Source organism: Lygodium microphyllum, chromosome 12 (genome assembly GCF_053477565.2).
Source record: "Lygodium microphyllum isolate KBCC chromosome 12, Lygodium_microphyllum_v1.1.10, whole genome shotgun sequence".
NCBI lineage: Eukaryota > Viridiplantae > Streptophyta > Polypodiopsida > Schizaeales > Lygodiaceae > Lygodium > Lygodium microphyllum.
In genome coordinates this window covers 135,909,690-135,935,855 of record NC_141146.1, presented here as the reverse complement: position 1 = coordinate 135,935,855, position 26,166 = coordinate 135,909,690, and the positions used below count along the sequence as shown (strand labels likewise).

At 37.4% G+C, this 26,166-nt stretch overlaps 1 protein-coding gene across 1 annotated transcript; it reads left to right on the top strand.

Annotated features, from left to right (window-relative positions):
- The first annotated feature begins 20,961 nt into the window (after window positions 1-20,961).
- On the top strand, window positions 20,962-23,150 carry LOC148028318 (uncharacterized). Its single transcript, XM_087690126.1, has 2 exons — window positions 20,962-21,654; window positions 22,263-23,150. Exons 1-2 carry the CDS (start codon window positions 21,220-21,222, stop codon window positions 22,980-22,982), a joined length of 1,155 nt encoding a protein of 384 aa, XP_087546252.1. The 5' UTR covers window positions 20,962-21,219; the 3' UTR covers window positions 22,983-23,150.
- The last annotated feature ends 3,016 nt before the right edge of the window (window positions 23,151-26,166 follow it).

Below are 26,166 nucleotides of genomic sequence, written 5' to 3'. Positions count from 1 at the left end.
AGTGTCACATGGTGGGAACTTTAGAAGAGCTTTAGAGGATTTCACATGCCCTCTTTTGATAGTATAAACATGGGGATTGAATGTCCAAACAACTTTAAAAGGTGGTGTTCTCATATTTTTATTGTTGATCCTCATGCTAGTCCTTTATTTTCTCTTGGATTCCAATGCTATTTAGAACATTCAATAAGCATATTCAATGTCTCCAAAGAAGAAATGTAAGTGCTCTTGTAAGCACTGATATTCATGCTATGTGATGCATGGTAAATTCTGAATTGTGTGGTAATACATCATGATAAGTTTGTGTGCATCATGCAACCAATGAGATGCAAAAATCTCTCAATAAAGGGTTCTTAGTAAGGCGGTCATGAATGAACTTCTAAAATTTTAATGCATCTAGGCACTTAAAATTTTGCTAGTGTCTTTTATGTATACAAAGAACTAGTTATATAATTTATTGTGTTAAGAGCTTCATATTTGCGGAAGGTTGATTATCCTTCTTGCTAAATGATAATGATTCATATTGTGTTAAGAGTTTGATATTTGCCAAAGGTCGATCCTTCTTGCTAAATGCTAATGATTCATACATATGTTTAGTTCCCCTTTAAATTTCATTTTTATAACTTAACTACTTAGATTCGTAAACAAAGCATGTATGGCTTTAAACATGTTAACCTTTGATAAAGTCCCATTGTATGTTGATTTACTAAAGTGGAATTTTGTTACGGCATGCTCTTGATATGTAAACTAGCCACATGATCAATTGCATTCAATGACTTTGTACTTGTTCTTTTCTCTTTCAAGTATTTCATATAAGAGGACATGATTTTATATGCATCACTTTTGGTTCCAAATAGTTACTCTTACACCCCTCTTACATTTAAGGTTCTTCAAAGTACTTGGAAGTATCACAAGAGAAATAGTGACATTCAAGTGCGAAGTGACACATTGATGCTAGTGACCTTCAAGTATGCCATGAATTGATTATGAAGTGGCATATTGATGTGGCCCATCCTTGATTTCTTAGAGAAATATGACACTTGATGATAGATTTCCACAATATAGCCGAATCTTTAGCCATCACTTTAAATATTGTATACTCTGGGATTCAAATGTTAGATTTCTAATGAGGGTCTCTATCTTTGATTTTAAGTTGTTTTAATGTCCTTATGGGTCAATTTTAAGAGTGAATATCGCAAACATTTTGCTTGGCAACTTAAAATGTTAAATTTCTAATGAGGGGTCTCTATCTTTGATTTTAATTTGTTTTAATGTCCTTATGGGTCAATTTTAAGAGTGAATATCACAAACACTTTGCTTGGCAACTTAATAGCATATGATATATTTTGCAAAAAGCTTTTGATTACTAAATTGTCAATTAATGTATGGAATCTGTATAGGCCATTCTAAAGTCGCAATCACTATTCAAACATAAGAACAATTGCAAACCTAAATGTTACATTTGTATACAGTTCATTAAGTGATAAGCCCAAATATCAAATCAGTAGAGTAAATCCATTTGTTACATTTGAAATAGGTATGTTTGAGGGAAAATTTCTAAACACCACACACATTTAACTATGATAAGCTCTATGATGATTCCTAACACATCAAACCTTACTTCTTTTAAGTGAACAAGGCAATCTTTGTATGAACTTAAATTTTACACCTAACCCTAGACCTAGTTATAATGTTCTTCAAATGTCTTTTTAAAGGAAGTTAGCTATAGCTACAAAGTAGGACATGTTCTTGAACTTTCAACATTAAAAAGAAAGTTCTACGTTTTGTTGATCTCAAGGACATGCTTGATCCTTTGGGAGCTTGAGAAAGATGTCAATGAAAGGGGTTGCAATGCTATGCTTTCTTGCACAAAACCAAAATCTCATTAAGGCACGAAAGCAACACTTCTATTTGGCTATCAATGCTACATAACTTGGTCATAGGTAACTTGATATTCAAAGGGATTAGCTAAGCTCTCCAAAAAAGGAATATATGCTTTTGATAATTATATTTTCAAGTAGCTATTCTAGACTTTGGTTATTGATGTTGTATGCTTCCCTTGTTGAATTGTTGTGAAAGGAGAGTACTAACACCTTATGAAATACCCATCTCTCTCTCTCTCTCTCTCTCTCTCTCTCTCTCTCTCTCTCTCTCTCTCTCTCTCTCTCTCTCTCTCTCTCTCTCTCTCTCTCTCTCTCTCTCTCTCTCTCTCTCTCTCTCTCTCTCTCTCTCTCTCTCTCTCTCTCTCTCTCTCTCTCTCTCTCTCTCTCTCTCTCTCTCTCTCATGAAAGCTCTCTCTCTCTCTCTCTCTCTCTCATGAAAGTGTTGAAATGTCTAGAACTCTCATGGCGGAAAGTATTAATGGCCTCAATCACCTTCTTTTTCTATCTAATGCAAGTGCTAATTTCTTAATAGCCTCATGAAAGTAAAATACTAATAGCCTCATGTAATGCCAATTGCTCTCTCTTTCTCAGTAATGCAACTGTTGTAGTGTCTATTACATTGCCAATTGCTCTTTCTTTCTCACTAATGCGAGTGTTGTAGTGTCTAAAAACAAGTGCACCGAGGAAAGTGTCAACAACCTCATGAAATCCTAATTGCTTACTCTCTCTCTCTCTCTCTTTCTAGCTAATGAAAATGCTAAGGTCTTAATAGATTCATGAAAATAAAGTACTAACATCCTCATGTAATGCCAGTTGCTCTCTCTTCCTCAATAAAACAATGAAAGTGTTGAAGCATCTAAATCTCTCATGGAGGAAAACATTCATAGCCTCATGAAATGCCAATCACACTCTCTTTCTATCTATTGTAAGTGCTAAGGTCTTAACAACCTTGTGAAGCCCACCCAATCACCCCAAATCTCTCTCTCTCTCTCTCTCTCTCTCTCTCTCTCTCTCTCTCTCTCTCTCTCTCTCTCTCTCTCTCTCTCTCTCTCTCTCTCTCTCTCTCTCTCTCTCTCTCTCTCTCTCTCTCTCTCTCTCTCTCTCTCTCTCTCTCTCTCTCTCTCTCTCTCTCTCTCTCTCTCTCTCTCTCTCTCTCTCTCTCTCTCTCTCTCTCTCTCTCTCTCTCTCTCTCTCTCATTTAAATGTAAGTGAACAAGCTCTATGACTATTCCCAACATATCAAACCTTACTTCTCGTAAGTGAATAAGGCATTCTTTATACAAAAAATTTTCATTTTACACCTAACCCTAGAACTTAGTGTTTGACCATTATGTTCTTCAAATATCTTCTTAAAGGAAGTTATCTATAGCTACAAAGTATGACATATCATTAACCTTTCAAAGTAAGTGGATATTAAAAAGAAAGTTCTAGGTTGTGTTGATCTTAAGGACATAATTGATCCTTTGGAAGCATGAAAGTGTTGAAATGTCTAAAACTCTCATGGATGAAAGTATTAATGGCCTCATGAAATGTCGATCAATATTGTCTCTTTCTGTCTAATGAAAGTGCAAAGTTCTTAATAGCCTCATGAAAGTAAAGTACTAACAACCTCATGTAATGTCAAATGCTCTCTCTTTCTCACTAATGAAAGTGTTATAATGTCTAAAACCCCCATAATGGAAAGTATCAATAGCCTCATGAAATTCAAATTGCTCGCTCTCTCGTTCTATCCAATGAAAATGCTAAGGAAGTTAATAACCTCATGAAAGCAAAGTACTAACATTCTTATGTAATGCTAGTTGCTTTCTCTTTCTCACTAATGATAGTGTTGGAGTGTCTAAAAATATCATGGAGGAAAGTATCCATAGCCTTATGAGATGTCATTCACCCTCTCTCTTTCTATCTATTGGAAGTTAAGTCAATGTAGTCAAGTTAAGGTGAGTGTAGCTCAATCACTTGACTTAAACCCTCAAATTTGTGGGACTCCAACAAGTATTAGAAGTATGATTTTCACAAGACTCCTCCAAGTTTGCTTATGTGGCACTATAGGAATCTCTCTCTCTCTCTCTCTCTCTCTCTCTCTCTCTCTCTCTCTCTCTCTCTCTCTCTCTCTCTCTCTCTCTCTCTCTCTCTCTCTCTCTCTCTCTCTCTCTCTCTCTCTCTCTCTCTCTCTCTCTCTCTCTCATGAAAGTGCTACAGAAAGGTATTTCCTCCCACCACGGTGACCCAGTGTTCGGGAAAAGGTGGGTTCACTTCATCCCAAGACCTATTCATTTTAAGGCAAAACTCATTCAATTCAATGTGAGAAGGAACCGACTACTTGTGGAAAATACAAGTGAAAAGGATCTGGGCTGGTTCACATTTGTCATAGAAGGAGAATATCCTTCTCATGATTAAAGTAGAAGGATACGATCCTTCTAAATATATATTGAAAATGACTTCATAATATATATTAAATTTTAAGTTTGAATTAACCTTTTAAGTTTTAACTTTTCAAATTTAATGTTTAAACGTGTTAGCTTTAATTAGAATTAAAGTTGACTTACGAGTCACTCGACTCGTGGTGGCAGAAGTGCCAAGACTCAAGTTTCAACAAACTAAGAGAGAGAGAGAGAGAGAGAGAGAGAGAGAGAGAGAGAGAGAGAGAGAGTGTGTGTGTGTGTGTGTGTGTGTGTGAAGTTTGAACTGTGAACTCTCGTTTTATCATGCAACTTTGCAAGACTCAAGTTAACTTAATTTTGAGACTTGCCCTCAGCCCTACCTTTCTGATTTGTGTGCACTATGGCATGTTATATTCTACACCTCCCTCCAAGATCCCAGACTCTAGACTCTAGAGTTGGCTTAAGGCACAAATTGATGAATCGATTCATCTAAAAATTGATTCACACCAATGACCAATGTTGATTGAGAAACGAGTCTGTAGATTTCATGTTGCCTTGCAAGCACCACGATTGGAAGAGCTTTGATTGTTGTTGAATAAGTTACAGTCGCCTGATTGTTTAGCAAAGTGCGCCACGCTACTAGCGGCCACACCTATCTTCTCTAGCGGTGGGTACCGGGAAAAATCTCTTGGCATGGGTCTCTGGGGCTGCATCACTACAGACTGAGTGCCAACATTCCAGCGTGGCACTTCGAGTCCTACGAAGCGACACCCTTTGTGGAGCGGCGACCTGTGGCTTTTGGAATCTGTGTTGACTCGTAAGTGGAGCTACGAGCAGCGACCTCAATCAGTAGTGACCTATTGGAGTGGAGCGCTTGCTAGAGTGGAGCGACGACCTACAACTCTACAAGCACCGAGTGGTGACCTGCTAGAGAGTGGAGTTCAAACTTCATATGCCAATAATCTAGCATGCACAGAGAGAGAGAGAGAGAGAGAGAGAGAGAGAGAGAGAGAGTTGAAGTCTTCAATAATCGATTCAAAGCCTAAAGGGCATAGTAGCATACTCACAGATAAGAGTCTAGACTCTAGACTCTATAGAGAGAGAGAGAGAGAGAGAGAGAGAGAGAGAGAGAGAGAGAGAGAGAGAGAGAGAGAGAGAGAGAGAGAGAGAGAGTTCATTTGGCATCACTTTGGGACTTCAAGCCTCAAGGAACTTGAAGGCTACATTGCTGCAGCACGAATATACAACGCAACTTGCAAGGCTCAAGCACGTTGCTACATAAGGATAAGAAGAAGATCAGTCTCCCAGGTACATACATACATGCTTCTCTCTCTCTCTCTCTCTCTCTCTCTCTCTAAATGGAAAATTTATTAGTGATAGCTTAAGCCTTAAAGATAAAATATTAGTACGAAATTCTTTTTGCTATGTGATTGTTAATAGGTTAAATGTTTGTGAGACATTGCAATTTAAAGATAGAGTGTGGCCCTTAGAGGAGCTTGGATTTTCAAAGGGAACAATTGCATAACAAAAGGTAGCTAATTTCAATGATTATTACAAACAAGGTAAGATCACGACCACTCTTTTTATCTTTAAGAAATAGCACCTAAATTGAAAGATAAGAAACAAGGAAACCTTCTTGCATGGGTTGGGATTGAAAGCTATAAGAAAATACGGATAATGTTGGGGGCTCAACCTCAATTAATATGCTATCTTCAAATGAATCATTTGATAACATGACACTTGAAGAAAATGATGAATTTGAAAGGAAAAAAGAAGGGCGCTTACTTTTTCAAGAGGATTGGCTAGACCAATTCAAATGGCTTGTTTATGATAGGGATGAAGTAAAAATGTATTGCAAATTTTATTTGAAATATCCTCATCCACATAGTGTATATTCCAAAGGGGGGCCTATAAATTTTAAAATTAGCAACTTAAAATTCCATGTTCACACATCATGTCATAGGTTTGCTATGCAAGCTTTTTTGCTCGAAGGAAAAGACTCCATTGAAAAGAGTATTTAAAAAATAAGAGAAGTAAAAGATGAGGCATTACTTTCATTATTTAGAAATGCATATTTGATTGCAAAGCAAAATTTACCATTTTTTTGTATTTTCTAAAAAGGGAAGGGGGTTTTAATTTTAAAAAGGGAGGTGAGGAGGGGAGGCTTTAATGAAAAAAGGGAAGGAGAAGAGAAAATGAGATATTACACGTGAGAAAGAGAGGAGGGGAGAGGGTTTTGATTAAAGAAAGGAGGTTTGGGAATGGAGGTAAGTTCGGGAAGCCCTCTGGAGGTTCGGGGCTTTCCGAACCTATAGCTAAAATAATATAGTAATAAGATATGTCCATGTGAGGAGATATCATTGGACTCATCAATTAAAACACCAAACCATGGACTAGCTGAAACCTTATCTATTGTACTTTTCATAAGATATGATGCCATACAATAAATCAATTCCTCCCCCCTCCCCCCCTCTCTCTCATATGTAGGGCCTAGGTTTTCTCTCTCTCTCTCTCTCTCTCTCTCTCTCTCTCTATTAAATCAAACTTCTTTTTAAATCAAAAGTTTCTCTCTCTCTCTCTCTCTCTCTCTCTCTCTTAGATTAAAAATTGTAATTTAATTTTTAAATTAAATATTTTAAAAGTTTTCTTTAATTTAAAAATTTTTTGAACATAGTTTTTTACACACTTTGAGAAGGAGATAGAATAAAAGAGAGAGAGAGAGAGAGAGAGAGAGAGAGAGAGAGGAAGAAGAAGGATAAAAAGATTGACGGAGAGAGAAGGGGGAGAAAGAGAAAAGAGAATAGTATTTTTTAATTAAATATTTTCTTCTCCCCCTCCCCCTCTCTCATGTGTAGGCCCTAGGTTTTCTCTCTCTCTCTCTCTCTCTCTCTTTCTCTCTCTGATTAAACTTTTTAATGTAAACTTTTTGTTTAATTAAAATAGGGAGAGAGAGAGAGAGAGAGAAATATACAAAGAGCAAAAAAGAAAGAAGAGGAGAGGGAGGGGGAGAGAGAGAGGGAAATAGAGAGAAAGAGAATTATAGAGAGAGAAAATATAAAACTTAAGAGAGAGAGAGAAAAAAAGAAAAAAGAAAAAGAGAGGAGAGAGGGGGGAGAGAGACAGAGAGAAGAAAATAAGAGAGAGAAAATAAGAAAAAGAAAAGAAAAAATTATAGAGAAAGGAAAGATAAAATTTAAAAGAAAGAGAAAAGAAAAAGAAAAAGAAAAAAAGAAACTTTCTTTTTAATTAAAATAGAGAGAGAGAGAGAGAGAGAGAGAGAGAGAGAAATATACAAAGAGCAAAGAAGAAAGAAGAGGAGAGGGAGAGAACAGAGAAAGAGAATTATAGAGAGAGGAAATATAAAATTTAAGAGAGAGAGAGAGAGAGGAAAAGAAAAAAGGAAAAAAGAGGAGAGGGGGGGGACAAAGACAGAGAGAAGAAAATGAGAGAGAGAAAATAATAAGAAGAAGAGAGAGAATTTGAACACTGAGAGAATTATAGAGAGAGGAAAGATAAAATTTAAAAGAAAAGGAAAAGAAAAAAATTTAAAGAGAGAAGAAAAAAAATAAAAATGTGGAGAGAGAAGGAAAGGAGAGGAGGGGGAGAGAGAGAGAGAGAGAAGAAGAATAAGAAGAAGAGAGAGGAAAAGAGGAAGAGAGATGGGGAAAAAGAGAAAAGAGAAAAGTCTTCTTAAAATTTAAATATTTTTTGAGAGAGAGAGAGGAAGGGAGAGAGAAGGAGAGAAGAAAAAGATAAATTTTAACACAGAGAGAGGGAGAGAAGAAAAAAAGAAAAATTAGGAGAAAGGGGAGAAGAAGAAAAGGGGACGAAGAGAGAGAGAGAGAGAGAAGAGAAGAGAGAGAATATAAACTTAAAGAGAGAATTATATATAAGGAAAAGATAAAATTTACATACTTTAAGAGAGATTGAGGGGGGGAAGAAAGTGAAAGAAGAAGAAGAAGAGAGAGAGAACATGTAGAGAGAATTATAGAGAGAGAAAAGATAAAATTTAAAAAGAGAGAGTAAAAAATAGAGGAGAAAGAGAGAAGGAAAAGAGAGGGGAGAGAGAGAGAGAGAGAGAGGGGGAGAGAGAGAGAGAGAAGAAAAAAGAGGAGAGGGAGAGAGAAGGAAAAGAGAGAAGAGAGGGAGGAGAATAAAAGGAGAGAGAAGAAAAGTGGAGAGAGAACCAGGAGAGGAAAAAAAAACTAAAATAGAAGGCAAAGAAAGAGAGAGAGAGAGAGAATTAGATATAGAGAATTTGGGGGGAGAGAGAGAGAAAAAAAGAGGAGAGAGAAGAATGGATTGTTGAGCGAAGTTGCCGCTTACCGCTTCGAGGTAGCAAAGCTGCCGCGAAGCCGCCTAGCGTTTTGTGCACGCAAAGCACGCACAGAACACTTGGTTATTTATTTATCATATATTGAGGCTGATTATATTTCTAAAATAAGTTCTTATGGTATCATACGCATGCATGATGGTACTACAAGATCTTTATTCGAGACTATTATTAGTGAGCTAAAGAAATGCAAGCTAAATTTGTCTAGATTCATTGCATTTTGGTCTTATGGATGTTCCACAATGATAGGAAAGGAGGATGGTGTGCAAGCCTTATTGAAAAAACACGTTAATCCATTTTTAACTTCAATTCATTGTGTTGCCCACATCGAAGTGCCTTTGCAATATCTAGTGTAGCAAAAGAGATGCCTTATTGCAAAAAGCTAGAAAAACTTATTAATGCTATAGCTTCGCATTTTAATATTAGCATGACTAGATTAGAAGGGTTGCAAGCTATGCAACAAGATTTGGCATGCCCCATTCTTTGACTTGAGCATATTTTTTATGTGAGATGGTTAAGTAGATATAAAGCTATTAGTAGAGTATGCAAGTCTTTAGATGCCATACTTGAGATCACAAAAAGAGAGGCATTACATATTTATGAAGAATTGTCCGATTTTGAGTGTGTTTATTGCTTACATTTCTTAGCTGACATTTTGATAGGTTTAATAACACTAAGCCAAATATTTCAAAAAAGACTTTGTAGATGTCACAACTATAGATAGTCTTGTAAAGAATGAAATTATATCCATAACACAATATTACATTGATTGTCCTCCTCTCGATGTGAATGCATTAACTGTTGGAATATATGGATATGACATCGTTCTAGACTATGGGCTTGAAAAAGGGTATTTATATACATTAAGAGGTGCTTTGCACGGGAATAAATTTTATGATCATGATTTAAAACGTAAAATTAATGGAGAAGACTTTAACAGAGCCTTAGAATTCCAAGTTGCTTTTGCCAAGTCAATGGTAAGTACCTTGAATTCTCGATTTCAAGATAATTCTATACTTAACTCTTTAAAAATACTTATGCTTGCACAGCATCCAATACATGAGAAGGCCTTTAAAAACTATGGAATCCAAGAGATAGATCAATTAACTTCATTTTATGGTTTTCCTAAAAAGCTAAATATAGAAGAATTCCCTACAATGGTAGAAGTTGACGAGTTTAAGAAAGAATTTAGAAAATTTAAGCATCAAGCTTCTGGAGATTGGATACGATTCACATCGCCAGAGGCAACTTCAACACTTGCTTGCAATAATATGTGGAGGGATGCTTATCCGACTGTTCTTACTCTTTGTCAAGTAGCTATTTGTGTGAGAGAGGTTTTAGTGCTCGAACTGTGTTAAAGAGTAAGCTACGTAATGGTTTGGAGATCAAGAGTTTAGATGCATTAATGAAAATCTTTATTAAAGGGCCTTCTAAGTTTTGTGATATGGAGTTCATTGAGAGTATGGACTTATGGGCTAAGAAAACACATCAACATTTATACATAGCACAAGGAATTTGCTCACTGGTTTTGCAATAAATTTACATATTCATAAGAGCAATTGATAATTTTTAAATGGCCTATGATGATATTGAAGTCACTATGCATTATTTGCACTTTTGTTATCTCAATTTTTTTGACCTTTTACTTTTTTTCTATATTAAACTTATGTTTCACTTGATTGCTTCTATCTTTTGAGTAGAAACCTTTCACATTTGTTTATAGATCACGCTTGCTTTTAATAAAATGTGCTTACCTTTTTTAAAACTTTTTCGTTTATAATTTTGGTTGTATTTCATTTTGTTCTCTTTCGTGTTAGTTTGGTTTTTAGTTTTTTGTATCATGGTCGCTTTCAATTAAATTTTCTTGACTTTTATAGATTTTTAAAAAAAAATTCTTGTATTTTATTATGTTCTCTCTCAGGTTAGTTTCGTTGTTTTCTTTTTGTTTCTTCTATGCTTTAACTTTTTCTCTTTCGGGTTTTTATTTTATACTCTTTTTTGATATTTTTGCTTATGATGTATATACTTCTCTGATGCCATAGATCCACTAATAGACATAGAAATCACTTGTATACATTTGTTTTTTACTATTAAAATTTTAGATAAGTAATGTGGATCAAGTTGCTCAATGATAATAAGGGTTTTCATTTCTAAGGTGTAAGAGATAAGTAATTGAACGAATTTTAGAGAGGAAACTTTGATATATAGATCATTTTAAATAATGGGAAAAAGGTGATTATCCTTTCATTATAGATGTAAAAGGGGATTGGGCCGGTTCATTTTGGAATGTAAAAGTTTTGGATAGTGCAAATTTTATAGAGCAGCCTTATGCTAAGACGAGAAGGTTCTATGTCAAGTACATTAAAAAAAAATTCCCGAACACGCGCGCACACACACACACACACACACACTCTCTCTCTCTCTCTCTCTCTCTAGATATATATACATATTTATATGTATATATTTATATTTATATCTACCTAGATATAGTGTCTACTTTCCTTGCAATGAATGTGGGAAGTCTTTTCATACTTACTGCATTTCAAAACTCACTTTGTATTGAATATTGAATGCAACCCCATCATCAAGAGAGTCTCTCAAGTACGCAAAAAACTTGTGACTTCTCTTCAATTGGGGCAGTTAAGGCATTCACTGCGATTTTGGGTTGGGGGAGGGGAAGGCGCATTCATCAGGGCCCAGGCGTCCGACTCCCCACTGCAGAGACACAGACACAGACACAGACAGAGAGAGCGAGCTCTGGCAGTGGCGCAGGCAGCATGAGCATTGAGCATTGAGGCTTGAGGAAGGGGAGGGGACTCATAATGCCTGTCCTGTGCTGGCCTTTGGTTGATGGAAATTTAAGACGTGTGCTGATAATTTATTAAATCCTCTCTCTTATCTCGAATGCCACATTTAAGTTTGTAGACTGGAGTTGTCAGCCCCCCCCCCCCCCCCAACACTCTCTCTTCAATCTGCAACTCATAAAAAATGCTTCAAACTTAAATGAACATTCATGATCAGCAACGACAACAGCAACAAACTCTTCCACCCTACCATTTAATGTCTCGTGTAAACATTTCATTATAGCAATGTGATGCAGCTCAATGTCACTATATATATATATTGAGGGTCATGTCACACCTAGCTCAAGCTGGACAGAGTCTTACTTACAAACAAAGTGAACATGTATGACATGTCTTGTTGCGTCCTCGCTTATTAAACATATATGGGCTACCTTGACTTTGAAAGATAAATCAATGTTATCATGAGAGGAAAGTCCATTGAATAGCAGGTTGCGTTGCTGACAATATTTCCAACCATCCTTCACAAAAAGCTAAAGCTAAATCAAGACTTCGAGTGTGACAATGCCCTTATTCGTACACACATGTATATATATATATATATATATGCATTTGTATGCCTTTGTATGTCTGTGTGTGTAATGTACATAGAGATTTTATGTGCATAGGTATAGACTTATAATGTACATATGTTTTCATATGTAGTTAGTTCTATATGGATGAACATAAAATGTTGTTCACAAAAAACTTACTTTTTTCCAATCCAATGGCAAAAAGGAAGAGTTTGAAAAGTCAGCCATTTTTGGTCAAGAAAATATGGCATTAGCTGACTTTACAAGTAAGTGTCACAAAAACACCGGCTTGTCGAAAATCTAGTGGGGACGTAGTGAAGGCCAATTTTCTACAAAAACTGCTGATGCAAATTCATGGTATCCTCACTTAATGAAAAAGTCACAAATTACAATACTACACGCAAAATATCTTGTCTATTAGAATAACAATACACTCATGATGAGCCTTGCCTATTAAAATAACAATAACAATGCACTCATGATGAGTGCTCCTTGTTGTTTAATGTCTACATTTGTCATGCACACGTCATTCCTAAACCTTCCCTCTCATAAATTGGATAGCACACATATAGCCCATGATCTCAATAGTAAATGGTTTGACCCTCCCTTGCCCCACGCTTAGAAGTTAGCACTATTCCCATGGGATTGTTATTAGTAGGAGGAAAGGACCCTTTTGTACACATACCTTCTCAATGCGGAATTAGCTCTATATGCGATGTGATGGCTACTAAATGGTTGCATGATTGTGTGGTTTCTTTATACTTAATAGTCAATGTGAAAATCTAACTAATGCAAGGTCATGTAGTTTTAAACTTTGGTTGTTGTTAATCCATCTTTGGTTAAAGATTGGTTTTAAATTTTATGGATGCTTCCTTTCCAAGATGCAAAGTGCAAAATAACCATTGGGAAATTATATTTTATCGCTTTGGTTGTGTGTTCTCTCAAGTAGAAATTGCACACTTCTATTATTCACTTACATTGTTCTAAATGTGTTATACAATGTATATAGCCTTCAGGTCCTTCCTTACATATGGTGGGCCTTCCTTCCATATGGTGGGTCTATGTAAGAGAGTTAGTGAAGTATAGTGTGCTAAATTATTATATGAATTTCTTAATATATTTGTATTGTTTATATTGCATGCTCCTTCATATTGGTGCATAATCAAGAGGAAAGTGTACCTTGATGTGTTTACAATTATTAAATTGTATAAGATGATGTGTGGCCACTAAGGATTTGACATGTAATTTGACCACATAGAAGGCCTCAAGATTGGATTATTGCTCTTGGAGAGGGTAGGAGATTGCAATTTGGCAATGGGCTTAAAGTATAGCTAGATGTATTCCAACCTAGGCTAGAGAGAATCATGGACATGTAGTATAGCTAAATATATTCTAATCTAGGCTAAAGAGACCATGTCTCCATTTTTGGGTGTGCAAGTTGAAGACATTCTTAATATCTTAGGACTATTCTTAACTAAATAGTTAGTTATTTTGGACATACCTAAACATTGTGTGTGTGTGGTGTGGTTCACATGCACCTATATGTATACACAAAAAGTGCCTACCTATGATGGGTATAGAGAGAGAGAGAGAGAGAGAGAGAGAGAGAGAGAGAGAGAGAGAGAGAGAGAGAGAGAGAGAGAGAGAGATCTCAATAAGGTATTTTAGATGTGAATGATTTGTTATTATAATATGTAACCATTAAACACCATAGGTTAGGATTAGCTAAATAATATATTTAAGATGTGGATGTATCTAAGAATGTGATATGAAAGGACTAATCATGTGAAGGTTTTATAAAAATAAAGATATAGAAAGCATAAATGAGCAAAGTGAAGCAACCACGCAATAGCGCTCACTAAAATGCAAAACGAGAGAGACATAGCATCGCGAGCTTTGTGCCAACCACGCGAGGCGCAGTAGGGCCACACCATCTAGTTTTACTAAGTAAGGATGCAAAAGAGCATGACACTCAATCTAGTTTCACACCATCTAGTTTTACTAAGTTAAGGATGCAAAAGAACATGACGCACCATGAAGTGGATTATATAATATGATTTACCAACGGCTTATTTTTTCCTTTCTTGGCCTATGTAGACATATGGATGCATTTTCACACATTCTTTTGCCTAGGGATTGGTCTAAATGTAACCCTTATAACGGAGAAAAGTAGCCAATTAAGAGGGTAAATTCTATAATTTGGGGAATTAGAATTATCTCAAGCATATACAAACATTATACATGTATAGGGGCCTTGGATTACCTTGCTATGGATAGTTTTCTAAATGCAAGATTGAGACATTATGTAGCTACATAAATCAAAATCCTGTATCCAAATACAATTCGAGTCAAATGCAATACACCCAAAAAAAAAAAAAAAAGTCACATGTCATTGCAAGCCACACAAGTTTATAATGACTTCTCCATGTTTAAGATACCTATGTCTAATGTCCATGTACAACATTTATGATTTATCTTTGTGGCATGATTTATCATCGGATCCCTAAGTTAACAATCTACTCAAGTAGCCTTGTTTACTTTACATGAGAGCAAAAAGAGGGAGGGGCTATTTGATGATGTGAGAAAATTTAGCGTCTATTGTTTTAGCTTGCCATTCAAAAAATAATTGAATACACGCATGTCTAGATGTGTTTGTTCCTTTTAATGATCATAAAAACCAATCACTTGAATGGCATTTCCCTCTCAGCAAGACTAAGAGTCAAGTATGACTATTCAATAAGCTGCATATCCAAATGACCTTTCTTCCTAGGGAATGACACATGAAGTTTTCACTTCATAATACTACTCTCCACAGTCATGAAAAATGGGTAAAACTCCTAGATTTGTGTGGGGAGATGAGGTATTTGTGTTAAAAGTATAGTTCCAATGGTTATCTTGAGGATTGATCCCCCGTTCTCTCCCTTTCCCGCCCTTCCCAAAACAATGTCAAAGCTTTCAAACACCATTCGAATCACACTCCCAAGTAAATCCCACATAGATATATAGTTTTTAGCCATGTTGGCATGTAGACTTGTTGTTAGAGAAGAGTGTTCAATTGGAAAGCTTCCATTAGAATTTTTCAATTTCTTCCACCACATTCGTGGTGATATTAAGGTTTTTTTTCTCTCTATTTAGTCTTCCTTAGTAACAATGAAGGGGTGATGGAATCCCACAAGCTTTCCTCATTTTCAAGGTCTCAAAAGCTACATATTAGATACATTGACTTATGAGTAATTGATCTCTTAATGAAACTACGAAATTGAAACCCACATGACAAGTGAAAGTTCAAAATGTGGATAAATACATGCATTTCACATTAAGAAGTGGACCTTAAAATAAACAATAAATAACATTTCTAATCAACGAGAGAAATTGTATTTCTTGAAAGAAAATAGTTTACATTCTCAAAATATTCAATAAAGAGGGATAGGGATATTTGTCAATTTTCACTTCCCAAATCACATGTCCTAAGTGTAAACCTAACAAAAGCCCCATCACTAGAGGGATCACATATTTTCTATGAAGATTTAACAACTATAAGCATAACACTTACTTTTGAAGTGGAGTAATGTCTCCAAGCACTCTCGAAGTGAGTTTCCAACCTTAATCCATGAATAACACAAGGAAATGTGTAGTGCGATTCTTGCAATGACGATATGATTATAATTTCAAAGCTAACTTTGTAAATCAAAGTAGAGTATTGTTTTCACATCCTCCTATAGTGAGTTTAGAAGCTTGATCCAAGCAAGGATGCTTAATGGATTGACACCATATGGATGATTTATTTTGACAAACAAGAAGCATTATTTATGAGCATTTTAAAAAAAACATAGATTTCTTTAAAAAGAAGAAGAGAATAATGTATATTTTGTTGAAAGGAAAATCAATCGTAGTAATGAATCTTATTGTATGTATTAAATGTAGTCATATAAAGGGAATGATCTTAAGAAAATCTCCAATAATGGAGCTACATTTAACACCTATAAGGCATTAGCTAATAATAATTTTGAATATAAGAATTTTTGCAAGGAAAGTGTACAAGCATCTAATGGCCATTAACTTCATGTTGAAACATTTTGCTCACTTATTTTATCATAGCTAAAGTTTTCTTTGTTTAGCATCTCAGCCTTCTACATATTCTTATTTTCTTGGATTGGATAGTTGAGGATCATCTTTGCCAATGAACATGTTTTAAGTATTCTTTTAGTAGCAAAGATTCAACACCTTGGCTCATGGTACATAAGTGCTTCACCAAAACATGCATTCAACTAATCATTGTGGTGATTATGTAACAAGGGAGGGAGTTACTTGTAGTAGAGCTAGAAATATTGTTGATGAATGGAAATGATCTAATCAATTTCATACACATGATTTGCAAATGCAACATTTTTGTATCTTCATGTTTGTAACCATCTACAATACATTATCACCAATATGGGTTGTGGTTCTCATGCGGTTAACTTAGTATTATTCTCAAGAGTAAGCTACAAGAAAATTCTCATTGGTTTTGCCTTAGCAGAGAAACTCATCATGATTGAACAGTGAATTACATTGAATGGTGCAATACTATGCTAATAATATCAAAATTAGAAAATTTGTTGGTTGGAGCACATCAAATGTCTCCATGGACTTGCTTTGGGTTTTCTTTCGCCCTCATCAATAATGCCAATTACTTAGGGGTTTTAATGGCAAGCACAATATCCCATTTGTAACAATTACTAGGCCACATTAAAATTCAAGTAAAGTCTTCTTATGCATATGAGTAGTATAACTGTCCATGACTAGTATGATAATTTAAAGGGAGCAACTCACACTATTCAAGAGAGAGACTTTATATCTTTTGAATCTATGAAGGATTACACTAAAGAGCTTAGCATGCTATTTTGACAGAACTGTCATGGCATATGTGCAAAAACCACCACACAAATAAGTGTGGAATAACATGAGAAAGAACCTTAAAGTACGTGCATGGTGTTGGTTTCTATTATTGTGGGGTTTGGTACTACATGTGAAGGTTGTGGGGTTGACATTTTCTTGTCAACAAACAACTTGTAGTTCAATGTCCTGATTAGAGGTATCTAGGGTCGTGAGCTAAATCAAGAATAGAAATAAATGTATGGAAGCTAGAAATGTATAAAGATACCATGAATGCATGCTCACATAACTTGCCCTAAAGTGAGTTAACATCTTGACTTGAATCTTATTTAGAGTGGTTGATACCATTTTATGTATGTTTAGAAGGCAAAGTTGATTAGACCTTATTTATGGCACTCATCAATAGGTGGGACTACTAGCACAGAAGGAAAGGCAGTTGGTTGGGGAGGGATGCCAACAAAATTCAATTCGAGAACACAAGAAGACACATCCTCATTTTTTTAGTTCAAGGTTAACTTCAATACCATTTGTATGAGTTTAGTAATTCCTATGGAAAAAAAATACACGAGGAATATGGAAGGAACCCAAAATTTTGCAAATTTCTAGAACAGTTGATATATTTTGGATTTCAATGCTTGCACCTTTGGATTGTTGAAATATTGCAATTGAACACTTGTAAGGACAATTTTACCCCTATGGTATTGCAAAAATTTCTAAAGGTAACCACTATAAATAAGAAAGTACCTATATCACCTACTTTCAAGGCATGTAAGGGAGGATCTTTTAATTGATGGATCTTTGCAAGCATTATTTCTCTAATCGACCCTTTTGTACAACAATCTTGAGAAGTTCACTCATTATTGACTTATAAAGCATACTTATTCATGTTATCAATCAACTCATGAGGTAACATGCATTCATAAAATATGAGTATCCCAAGAAGTTTCCAAATTAATCTTGTTGTTAACATATCAATTACCCTATCAACCTCAAGTTCCCCTTGAATGGCTTAATGATTATGCATAAACACATTTTTAATACTAGCTCATTGTATGCTCATGAGATGCTCATTCACATCTTTGATTAGTTTTGTTAGGGAACCATTCTAGTTTTTGTTGTTACCAAGGGTAAATTCTAACTCAAATGTTGGTGCAACATCAACACTCCAACCCTTGGGGGACTTTGTATTGCAAAAAGAAGCCAATGCATATATTCACATGAAATCTTCTTACATATACTAAAGAATAATGCGTAAGATGCATTTAGAGGCATTATATGTTTTTCACAATGGGATTGTAAAGCGTATCACATGGATGTTTTTGAAACTAGGAACTTCAAAGAATATTTGTAATTCATTTGAGGAAGCCAAATCCTTAGGATTTTGTCTACTTGCACTTTTTAGAGCTCCAATTGGATGGGTTGATGGTTGAAAATAATGGTATTTAAAGAAGCAACTACTCTCTTATTGATTTCTATCTTCTTGAAGATGGCTACTAGAGATGTATATCCACCTTGCATAAAGAAACATGGGAGATACATTGATGGCAAAGAATACAACTCACAAACCACACATATTGTGTCAAAAATGATAGCTCATAACCTACATAACTAAGAGAGGAGAGATTGGATGATAAGATGATAACTCACAACCTACATCATCTCATGTGTCATTGGTAACCCCTCATTAGTTTCTATTGGCTACCATTCATTAAAATATGCATGTCACTAAGAGGTTTGTATGAGTCTTTATAATTTACCTACTTCACTATTTTCAACATTTTTGTTATTATCCTTGGGATTCATCTACCATCAACAAGTGTACTTTTGGAACCCAATCAAATTTTCCATGTGAGAAGACTAAACACCCTATCTCATCATACATATATACATATGCATTAGGTTGTGTTATTTTCTATTCTTGAATTTGTTCCCTATCCCTAATGACACTAAAATGCTACATGATCATTCCAAGTTTTTGAATGATAAAAATTCTCCCTTGTGTCTCAATCCAATAGTTTAGATTATTGAAAAATAAAAAACCACATGTGAAGACAATATCTTTTGCACAATCGTTTTAGTGCAAGGCATGAAAACATAGTCATATAAATGTAGAGCAGTGGCTTCTCAAGAGGGCGTTGCAAAGCTTAAGGAATGCTTCAAAAAGTACATTCTTAAAAAGGGTCTTCTCAAGTAGCTATAAATGTAGAGAAGCATAATCAATAGAAGGGTTTTTAAGTCACATTCTAAAAGAATCTACAAGTTTAGGAAAAATGGTCATTTTATACAAGAAAAATGAAGGGGCTTTGCAATACCTCACAAATGTTAGTGATGTACTACGAAGGATTTCTTACTAATGTGGTCTCCAATTGGGCAAAAAGCTTTGGAGTGTGAAGGGAAGGATTTGTTGTAGGTAAAAACCTTGTACACAAGCTCAAGAGGATTGTACATTAGTTCTGCATGCTTACAAGAAGTTTAAGTCTTTTATTAATGTGAATCATTGATTTTCTTGCCTTGTTCATATTCTCCATTTCCAAGTGATTTCCTTGAGGATTAGGCTTGCCTTAGTCTCCACACATATTATCTTAGAATTACATTTTCCTTTCTTATTGAAAAAGTGAGGGTGGCATTTCATAATTGATTTTAAGTTTCAATCTCTAAAGCAAATAGAAATAAGCATGTGCACACACTCATTAAGGCGATGTTAATTTTTTTTAAAATAAAGAAATTTGGGTTGGAATATGGATGAGCAATAAAGTAAAAGAGGTAGTTGTAGGTGGGGGCATGTTGGTTTCCACATGAGTTCCCACAAGCTCAACAAGATAGAAGATTTTGACACATGTCTTTGGATTAGGACATATATTAGCAAATGACAATCCATGGGGGGAAAAAGCATGATGGTTGAGTACTCAAATGAGACTAGACAATTAAATACTGAGGATTTCATTACCCAAACAGTTTAGCTTATGCTCACAGAGTTTTTTATGTTAGAATTTTGATGCCAATAGAAGATGGCAATTGCATTACTTATGAGTTATTTTAATATGTAAACATGCTATTTATTTTAAGTGAATAAAAAATGTTTCGTGCGTTCAAGCAGGGTTTCGAAACTTAGACTAGCTTTGTGCAAAGCTTTTGAACTTCCAAGGTAGCCTTCCTTATGAGTTTCTCCCCTACCATTCTTCCATCTCTGACAAGGGCTCTATTGTGTTATTCTTCAGTTTTGGCACATGCATAATGATGTTGATCGTGTTGTCATTTGTGAGCTTTTATCTCCAACCATAATATCTCAGAAAGCCTCTAAGCTCTTAGTATAGTTCCTAGCATATATAGGGTAGAGGACCTAGCAAAAGAACAAGGTCCAATCATGTAACACTTTAGTGTTATTGTTGAGCACCAATGATGTGATACAGTGGTTTGGTGAAGCAGCGTGTTGGAGGAGGAGAAAGCATTCTAATATGCTGACGAAGGTTCAAAACTTGTTACCTTACCACACTTTTTTTTGAACGCAAAGTGCCTCAATGTTGCACATCGAAAGACAAATTTATTATAATATGAAATTTTCAATAGCGTCGATGACGGTGTTTTGTGCCATTACTTGGCAAGATGTTTGTTTTGGTTAATGGGGAGCCGCTATACTTGCATTCCATCACAAAAATGTTGCATTTGAATTTCCATGGATGAAGAGTGGCACACATTTCTGAAGGCGTTATTTTACTAGCTCCTCTACCCTTAGGACATAGACTAGGGGGTTTAACCCTCGTAACTAACCAAGGTTAATACTAATGCCAAATTTCATTATCACACATTTCCTCCTTTCAAAATGTTTATTTCTTCTACCCTTAGGACATAGACTAGGGGTTTTAAGTTTTAACCTCTGTAACTAACCAAGGGTAATACTAATGGCAAATTTCAGTCCTCCTTTCAGAATGTTAATTTCGAGGTGTAATTAGCCGAAAAGGAAATATAGAGGGTCAAACTTAGATTCAGATCTGGCATATGTTTCTTCGTCATTGCGTCATGTGTGCATGCAGGGGGTGACACTCTTGTCAAGAGAATACACTCGGGATGCACACGCGTGGCCTTTAATGAGCCACAATGTTAGGTATATATAATGAGTCCCACCAAGAAGAAGAAGAGCAGGAAGAAGCAGAAGAAGAGTCCAAACAAGCCTCCTCTCTCTCTCTCTCTCTCTGTGTCTGTTCCAATTAGGACTCCTCTGTGATCCGGCTTTTCTTCTCCTCCTCATCTCCGAACCTGTGTCAATCTCGTCTGTTAGACATATCGCTTATCATCTTCGATCAATCTTCAATCAATCAATCTAGCAATCAGCTGATCACTCGATTGTATAATCACTCGATTCGTCAGAGTGCTCAAAACATGGCTATTGCCATGGATGTGGGTGCTTGGCACGTACCAGCCGCTGCTGTGAAGAAGCCCCCTGCCTCCTCCACCAGTCAGCCTGTGTCCTTGGACAGCCTTCTTGCTGGAGCTAACATTGTTGGCACAGGCGGAGGCGGAGGCGGAGGCACTGCAACGGACAGCGCAGAAGGGCGGCAGAAACGACCATGGAGCTGTGAGGAATCTGATGAAATCCTGCAGCTTATGATGGGCCAATTTGAGCCCTCTCAGCCCCCGCACTCCTACGGGGCGACCAAGGAGACCCTGGACCTCTTCGAAGGCGGCGGCAGTCACCGGCATGACTCCCATGAGATTGCCATTTCTGCAGTCCCTTCTGCCAGCAGTTGCAGGTTGCTGGAACTGGAGCCAGAGAAGGCACTCCCATGTGGCTGGGAGAAGTGCCTAGACCTGCAGGTTGTGTTTCATGCTTGTTTCTTTGTGTATTGTGGTAATTGAACTTGTCAGATAGTTCTCGACCCAATTCATTGTCCATGAACTTAGTTAATCACTCGGTTAATCAAGCACTGGATGGTGAGAGGATCAAGAATGAAAGATCTAGTATTATCCATGTTTTATGCTGATTTGTTTGATTGTTTGATGTCTTGATGACTGAAATTGTGACCCAATTCTTGATGGTAAATAGCAATCTTTGTCTATGGAGATAGCTGGAGGGTTGACAATCAACTCACTCTGTAGTATCACCCATCTGCATGTGGAGGGCCAAGAATGAAGTAACTATTTGCTATCCATGGACATGACTAAAGGGTCATTTGATTAGAATCATTTGCGTGCTGAACGTTTCACTGACCTAGCTCAAGGAGACAGTAATGCCTACTAACTGAACATTTTGCATGCTCAACATTTCATTAACCTCGCTCAAGTAGAGAGAAATGCATGCTAGCTGAGCTTTTGTATTATGGCAATTGTTACTGCAACGCTGTTTCTTTTCATTCGTAGAACAATATACAGAATCGGCCTTTAGAGCACTATTATTGGGACTGATGGTTTCCTGTCCGCTGCAGACAGGATCTGTGTACTATATGAATGCGGTACACGGCGAAATGAGGTGCGAAGATCCACGACAGTCTCCATCTTCATCATCTGGGTTGGCAGAAGCTTGCCGCCTGAGGACTGAGAGCTTGCAGGAGGAAGGCTTCCTCAAGAAGAGGAGGCTGGATGGCGGACTGCCGGCCAAACCAACTGAACAAATAGAGCCTGTCCAAGATACTATGCTGAAACTTGAGGCCATCAGTCAGAAGGTAAAATGTCAAGATTTATGCCTTGGAATGAGTACACTTACTGGGTCAAGCTCAAGGGTAAAGGCGCCAGGCAAAGCTCACATGATCCCAGAATATCAAAGCAATCTGGAGCTGAAGCTAGAGCTCCCATTATTCAACAAAGAAGAAGAAAATGTCAAGTCAGAGAGGAAGCAAGTAGCATCAATAATGGAGAAGCCCCCCTGCAGGGTGACCACAAATTCACTTAATGGCTGCAGTTCTGGCATTAATGATGCCATCACTGCTCCATGGATGAGAACCTTATCACCAATGCAGACAAATCGTAAGCCTGCCCCCTCAGATAAGGTCTCATTAGATGCTGGTTATGATGATAAGATAGGGGCTAACAACATTACCATGTCAATAGTGGGGTGCCCTTCCTGCCTAATGTATGTCATGCTGTCCAAGCTTCACCCCAAGTGCCCCAAGTGTGGTAGCTCTGTTCTCCTTGACCCAAAGCAATAGCACCCCCTCCTCTCCTCCTTTCTTCTTATCCATCTAACCTCATCTATGATTCTGCCTCTCCAATCTTGTCTATTTAATCAATTCTTTGATCTTGGGTCTAATCTTAAAAGAAACTTTAAAGTGTGTGCACTTGCTCCTACCTAGCCTCTGTTTAGCATCTATTATAATGACGAGTCTTCTCATTTGAAGACAAATGACTAACATCATAAACTAGTGGTGGCTTTCAGAGCTTTATAGTGCACAACCTTTTACCTCTCTTAAGGGCGAGGACAAGAGTACTAGTGTTAGTTTTGGTCTCTTATGTTTGTCCTTGACTACAGGTTACAATGAGCTGATAGATGAAGGGGAATGGGGATGGTTGGTATGTCCTAACATTCGCTTTGCTGATTGTCAGGGCGTTGTTTATACGCCACTAATTTGACATCATCCCCTCCCCCCCTGTGATAAACTTGCACTCGTTATGCACTCAACACGGCACAGAAAGGTAACACAATATATGAGCTCAAGGTACTCTTGTATTATTCAATCAAAAAAGCGGGACAACATAGACACATCCCAGGACTATACCCTCGAGAGTACGCCGCACATAAGAGGGTTCACCATTGGGTATATGGAATCACACGTAGAGTGGAAAAAAGGCAGGGATTTGAGTCACTACTCCTCTCTATATAGGTGCATTCGATAGCAACGGTATGGTATAGCTACGAAACCCTTACACTCACCCTCGCTTACTAGATTGTTGTCCTCAACAATCTAAGGGTAGCGTTTGTTATTTGACTCATCCGAGGTCTTAATACAGATTTTCCTAGCAAGCTGGTCAGTGTTTGCCGGTCTAAGGGGATCGCGGGGTCTTAATACAATGTATACTATCAGACTGGCCAGTGTCTGCCCATCTAGACTGAAAAATTGGGGCTTTGTTTTTGGAGTTATTTAATGATTGTTACCATGCGAGTCCACCCTTGACTCGATTACATTTGAGGAGTGGAGGCATGTTGGGGTCTATGATTGAGAACTGCATTGTTTTTGGTTTTTTGGAGAGGCTCAAGGGTCGTTGGAAGGAGCAGGGGGGTTCTTCTCGAGCCAAAGGGCAAAGGCATCCTTTCTGCATTCACAAGCCTCCGCTTTTGAGATCCAAGTGGCCTCCTTGAGTGGACATCCGCGCTACTTGGTGAGGTATTCGGGGAAGCCTCTTTGTTCCCGGCGTCGGAAGAATGCTTCTACTTCGAAGGGACTGTTGGAATGGAGGAGTGGTACGTGCTGTCCCCATTGGCCGTCGGGATTACTACAACATATAGACCCAATAGCGACGTTTAAAGCGTCGGAATTATTCATGGAAAAAATTACCCCCGTCATCGCTATTCGTGTCGCTATTAATGACGTGATTAATTCATCGTTATTTGCATCGCTATATGCGTCGCTAATTGGGGTTGCGTCGTTATATGTATCGCTATTAGCGTCGCTAATTAGGCATATGTATCGCTATTAGCATCACTAACCTAATTAGCGACGCTAATAGCGATGGATATAGCGACACATATAGCGACGGTTTGCAGAGTAAATTTGCGACGCAAATAGTGACGGTTAAGGGAAAAGAAAAAGGTGGCAGGGCATGCAACCTTGCCACCCTTCTAGCTATATGCACCAAATATTCTTGCATAATTCATTTGCCAATGCCAGCTATACCATGGTGTTGGAGCCAGAAACACTTATATAGGGAGTGATAGTGTCTGTAAGCTCTACTTCTTCCTTTTTGTTTTTACCTACGTCTAAGTCATATTCTATCTCTTCTTTCTTGTCTTCACCCTCAATCTCAATTGATGGAGGTGTTTTAAGATCAAAAGAATCAAGCTCATCCTTCCCCTTCTCAAACTCCATTTCTTGAGCTCAGACTAGTTACTGTATTCCAAGTAGATCCATGAAACAAACGAATTTCTCTTTACCAAGTGATTTGGTAAAGATATCGGCTACCTGGTCTTTTGTCTTCACATGAAGTAGATTAATCTATCATGCAAGTATCATTTCTCTGATGAAATTGTAATGAATCTCTGTGTTTGGATCTAGCATGATAGACGGGGTTGCTAGCTAGCATCCATATACACCTCAGGTTGTGTACATAACCCTCACGTTACTCCATATATACCTCTTCAAGCAAGTCACCATTCATGAATGCACTTTTGATGTCCACTTTTCATAATTTTCAGCCCTTAGAAGCCACTAATGTGATGACTATTCTCACCATTTTCATCTTGGCAACCGAGCTAAAAGTCTCCTCATAATCTAGGCCGTATTGCTGTGCATATCCCTTTGCAATGAGCCAGGCTTTATACCTTTATACCTTGTGATAAACTTGCACTCGTTACGCACTCAACACGGCAGAGAAAGGTAACACGATATATGAGCTCAAGGTATACTCTTATATTATTCAATCAAAAAAGGGGACAACATAGACACATCCCAGGACTATACCCTCGTGAGTACGCCGCACATAAGAGGGTTCACCATTGGGTATATGGAATCACACGTAGAGTGGAAAAAAGGCAGGGCTTTGAGTCACTACTCCTCTCTATATAGGTGCATTCGATAGCAACGGTATGGTATAGCTACAAAACCCTTACACTCACCCTCGCTTACTAGATTGTTGTCCTCAACAATCTAAGGGTAGCGTTTGTTATTTGACTCATTCGAGGTCTTAATACAGATTTTCCTAGCAAGCTGGTCAGTGTTTGCCGGTCTAAGGGGATCGCGGGGTCTTAACACAATGTATACTATCAGACTGGCCAGTGTCTGCAGCACTAGGACTTGGAGGTTTTAACATAGCCTTTTCTAGCAAGCTGGTCAGTGTCTGCCCATCTAGACTGAAAAATTGGGGCTTTGTTTTTGGAGTTATCTGATGATTGTTACCATGCGAGTCCACCCTCGACTCGATTACATTTGAGGAGTGGAGGCATGTTGGGGTCTATGATTGAGAACCGCATTGTTTTTGGTTTTCTGGAGAGGCTCTAGGGTCGTTGGAAGGAGTAGGGGGGTTCTCCTCGAGCCAAAGGGCGAAGGCATCCTTTCTATATTCACGAGCCTCTGTTTCTGAGATCCAAGTGGCCTCCTTGAGTGGACGCTCGCGCTACTTGGTGAGGTATTCGGGGAAGCCTCTTTGTTTTCGGCGTCGGAGGAATGCTTCTACTTCGAA

What these genes read in the sequence shown, in the direction of transcription:
- LOC148028318 (XM_087690126.1), top strand. Translation starts at nt 21,220, where the DNA reads ATGGCTATTGCCATGGATGTGGGTGCTTGGCACGTACCAGCCGCTGCT. An exon ending in AGAAGTGCCTAGACCTGCAG is followed by an intron (nt 21,655 to 22,262) that starts GTTGTGTTTCAT and finishes TGTCCGCTGCAG; the next exon opens with ACAGGATCTGTGTACTATAT.